We start from the raw sequence: 3820 nt of genomic DNA on the forward strand, positions 1-3820 counted from the left end.
GTCTACAGCCTCCCACTCTTCCCACAGTACCAGCGCTGCATGAAATTTGAGCTGTGCTTTGTTGCTTTGAGAATGAAATCCATTCAGGCTTGATCTGCCTTCAAAATACAAGAGTCCCAAATCAGTGAAGGAACCATAACGAATTATTCTATGTGCTGCTTCTTGTCATAGGAGCCATTTCCTCCTCCCCAGGGAATAATTCCTGGCATTAAATATATTTTCTTCCACGACAGAATTGCAGTGACATATGTTGTTAGTAGAAGAGAGGAGATCGGAGTGATTTGGGGGCTTGTGAGGGGTCCAGGGAGTAACTTGCTTTAGGTAACTTTGTGATTTAAAATTGCACAAATTACTACAGAGGAAAGATTATGGCCGTTTAGTATTCCTCGGTTTTAAAATGAAGAGCCATTAAATTGGCCGTCGAGGACATCAACCCTCACCCCCCAAACTGAGAAGCATGAGACCTGAAAGAACTTGAAAGAGGTGAATGAGATGTCAAATTTGGTTCTTAGGGCACACAGACAAGCTTTGAAACCCCATCACTCTTTCCTCCCATGTTGTTGTTTTCCACTCTGGTGATCAATTTTATTTCTCTCTTCCAAATTGGTCCCGAGTTTCCCATATCCGTTTCCTTCAAACCTGATGTTCTCCAGGTGTGTCGGGAGTAGAATTCTCTGTGGCCATGGTTGGGTATCAATTCTGGTTCTTTTGCTTTTAGTTTTCTTTCCTTAATGCGTAAAGACCTATATGCCATCTCTGTGGAATATTTTGTATTTATCTTAATTGCTTCAAAATGAATTTCTGCTTTAGCTCATCAGCAGTAATGCTACGTTGATGCTCCCCTGATTTCTAATGAGTAGATGTTGCACATTAACATAAACAGGAAGGAGCACCTAGCCTCCTTAATAAAATACTGCTTTTATGTTTATTAATCATCATAATCGGATACATCTTTGAGCATGGCTGATCCTCGACTGAAAATGGTTTAACAACCATTTTGCTTAACTCTTAAACTTCATAAACTGATTCTACTGCCGGGGTATAGCTGCATGTAACCTTAGGGCTTGAAACTCAACATTAAGAAAACCAAGATCATGGCATCCGGCCCTCTCAATTCCTGGCAAATAGATGGGGAAGAAATGGAGGTAGTGACAGATTTTATCTTCCTGGGCTCCAAGATCACCACAGATGGGGACTTCAGCCAAGAAATTAAAAGATGCTTGCTCCTGGGGAGGAAAGCTATGACAAATCTAGACAGCATATTAAAAAGCAGAGACATCACCCTGCCTACAAAAGTACGCATAGTCAAGGCCATGGTTTTCCCAGTTGCAATGTATGGCTGTGAAAGTTGGACCATAAGAAAGGCTGAGTGCCAAAGAATGGAGGCCTTTGAACTCTGGTGCTGGAGAAGACTCCTGCGAGTCCCCTGGACTGCAAGGCGATCGAACCGGTCAGTCCTAGAGGAGATCAACCCCGACTGCTCTTTAGAAGGCCAGATCCTGAAGTTGAAACTCAAATACTTTGACCACCTAATGAGAAGGAAGGACTCACTGGAGAAGAGCCTGATGCTGGGAAAGATGGAGGGCAATAGAAGAAGGGGGTGACAGAGAAGGAGGTGGCTGGATGGAGTCACTGAAGCAGTAGGCGTGAGCTTCAATGGACTCCAGAAGATGGTAGAGGACAGGAAGGCCTGGAGGAACGTGGTCCATGGGGTCGCGATGGGTCGCAACTAACAACAACAACAACAACATTAGGGCTGCTATTCCCAACCATGATTCTGTCAGGAGTTTTACTCTAATTCTAATAACACTTCCCTAATTTGCTTTCAACGGGCATTTCCTGCCGATAGAAATGTTTTTCTTGCATCTGTGATGCGCTAAGAAAGCACAGAAGATTTTGCCTTTTCAAAGAGTGCTCTGTGCCCACTTGTGATTCGCCCAGTTGAATTAAGATTCGGAAGCTGTAATCCTCAATTTATTATTCTGAAATTCCCGTTGCCTGTTGCTTTGAGCTAACTTGCCCACTGGTCTCGCTCTGCAGTCACTTTGTAAAAGAAAAAATTCCTGCAGATGTAACCGAGTTTACGACAAGAGTAAAAAAAGAAAAAAAGAAATGCACTGATCAATAATGCATTTTACAGCCAATAAAAGCAACTGGAAATTAACCGACTGTTACATTTAGAGCAATCGCGGCAGCACTTGATTGTGCCTTCTGCAGTTCATTTCTGCATGTATTTATTCATTCATTGATTGATTTTTTCTGTGACCATCAATTCATCCTGACTCTTAGCATCCCCACAAACACAATCACAAAAAATAATAGGTGTCAAAATAAGCAAAGCAAATTGGCAACCAGGATGCTAATATGAGTCAATAGCCAAGCCTTTGAATTTGGATCACGTGATGCTGCAACAGTTGTAAGCGTGAAAAACGGTCATAAGTCACTTTTGTCAGTGCCATTGTGACTTCAGATAGCCACTAAATGAACTGATGTAAATCGAGGACTACCTGTATTGCTTATAATGATTGACTCCAGCCATTAGGTCTGTTCAATAAATCACGATTAGTAAAATTGTGACTTAATGAATCTGTATTCGCAACTGGTGACTTCTAACATGATTCCTGCAATGACATGGGAGCCTGATCCGAAAGCCAGAGGAGGGCACATTACGCGTCAGTCTTTTTGCCCGTATTATTTTAATAAAGCCTCATTTAAATCGATGTTGACGTGCTAGATTTTTAACTGTTAATAAAGAGATTGCAGGAAGAGGCCTTAAAGACATACGACAGCAATTAAAGCGAGTTCTCAGCACTTCACCGTCACTTCGCCTCCAGAAGCGGCGAATGCTCCAACACTGGAAGTTTTTAAGAAGAGACTGGACAGCCATTTGTCCAAAATGGTATAGGGTTTCCTGCCTGAGCAGGGGGTTGGACTAGCTGACCTCCAAGCTCCCTTCCAACTTTATTATTATATTATTTTATATTTCTTCCTCTGAATGATTCCTACGTTTGGGGATCGATTATCCTCCTAAATCTGGAGTTGCTGCCAAGAAAGGAAAACCATATTTAATGTCTGTAACAGTATTTTTTTTTTCTGGGTTTTGTCCTCGGTTGCTCTTTTGTTTCACTTTCTTCCTTTTTTGCCTCTCAGGAGCTGAGAACAGAAGCAATTGGAAGGCCCCTCGAGATCAACGAGACTGAAAAAGTGATGCGCGTTGCCATCAAGGATATTTTGGTAAGGACGAGGGGGTTTTCAACGCAATGGCTTTGCTAGTCAGTAAGTTGCTTATTTTTTGCAGTTCGGGTTGTCCTCGACTTACAACACTTCATTTAATGACCGTTCGAAGTTACAACAGCACTGAAAAAAGTGACTTGTGAGCATTTTTCACACGTACGACTGTTGCAGCCTCCCTACAGGCATGTGATCAAAATTCTGGCCTTTCATATTTATGACGGATGCAGTTGTCCCCGGGGTCACGCGATCCCCTTGTGTGACCTTTTGACAAACAAAGTCAATGGGAGAAGCCAGAGTCACTTAACAGCGGGTTACTAATTTATCAACTGCAGTGATTCACTTAACAACTGTGGCAAGGAAGGTTGTAAAATGGGGCAAAATTCCCTTCACTATCTCGCTTAATGATGGAAATTTTGGGCACAGTTGTTTTTGTAAGCCGAGGACTACCTGTATTTGGACTTTTTAAGATGGTTTCCCTTCTGGAGCTTTTCCATCTTTGTCCTTCCTCTCTCGCCCATCTCACGCCCACCTATCGTAGACTCATAGGTGGTCACTCAGCTCACCTCTGCTGCGTGTGATCATCATC

At 42.6% G+C, this 3820-nt stretch overlaps 1 protein-coding gene across 1 annotated transcript in view; it reads left to right on the forward strand.

Annotated features, from left to right (window-relative positions):
* CLUAP1 (clusterin associated protein 1) overlaps positions 1 to 3820 on the forward strand; it is a 42784-nt gene that overhangs the window by 15841 nt on the left and 23123 nt on the right. The window contains exon 5 of the mRNA XM_015819246.1: positions 3151 to 3234. Coding sequence (XP_015674732.1) covers positions 3151 to 3234 — 84 coding nt within the window. The remainder of the gene's footprint in view (positions 1 to 3150; positions 3235 to 3820) is intronic.

The sequence above is a fragment of the Protobothrops mucrosquamatus genome, unplaced genomic scaffold (assembly GCF_001527695.2).
Source record: "Protobothrops mucrosquamatus isolate PMUCROS unplaced genomic scaffold, P.Mucros_1.0 scaffold880, whole genome shotgun sequence".
Lineage (NCBI taxonomy): Eukaryota > Metazoa > Chordata > Lepidosauria > Squamata > Viperidae > Protobothrops > Protobothrops mucrosquamatus.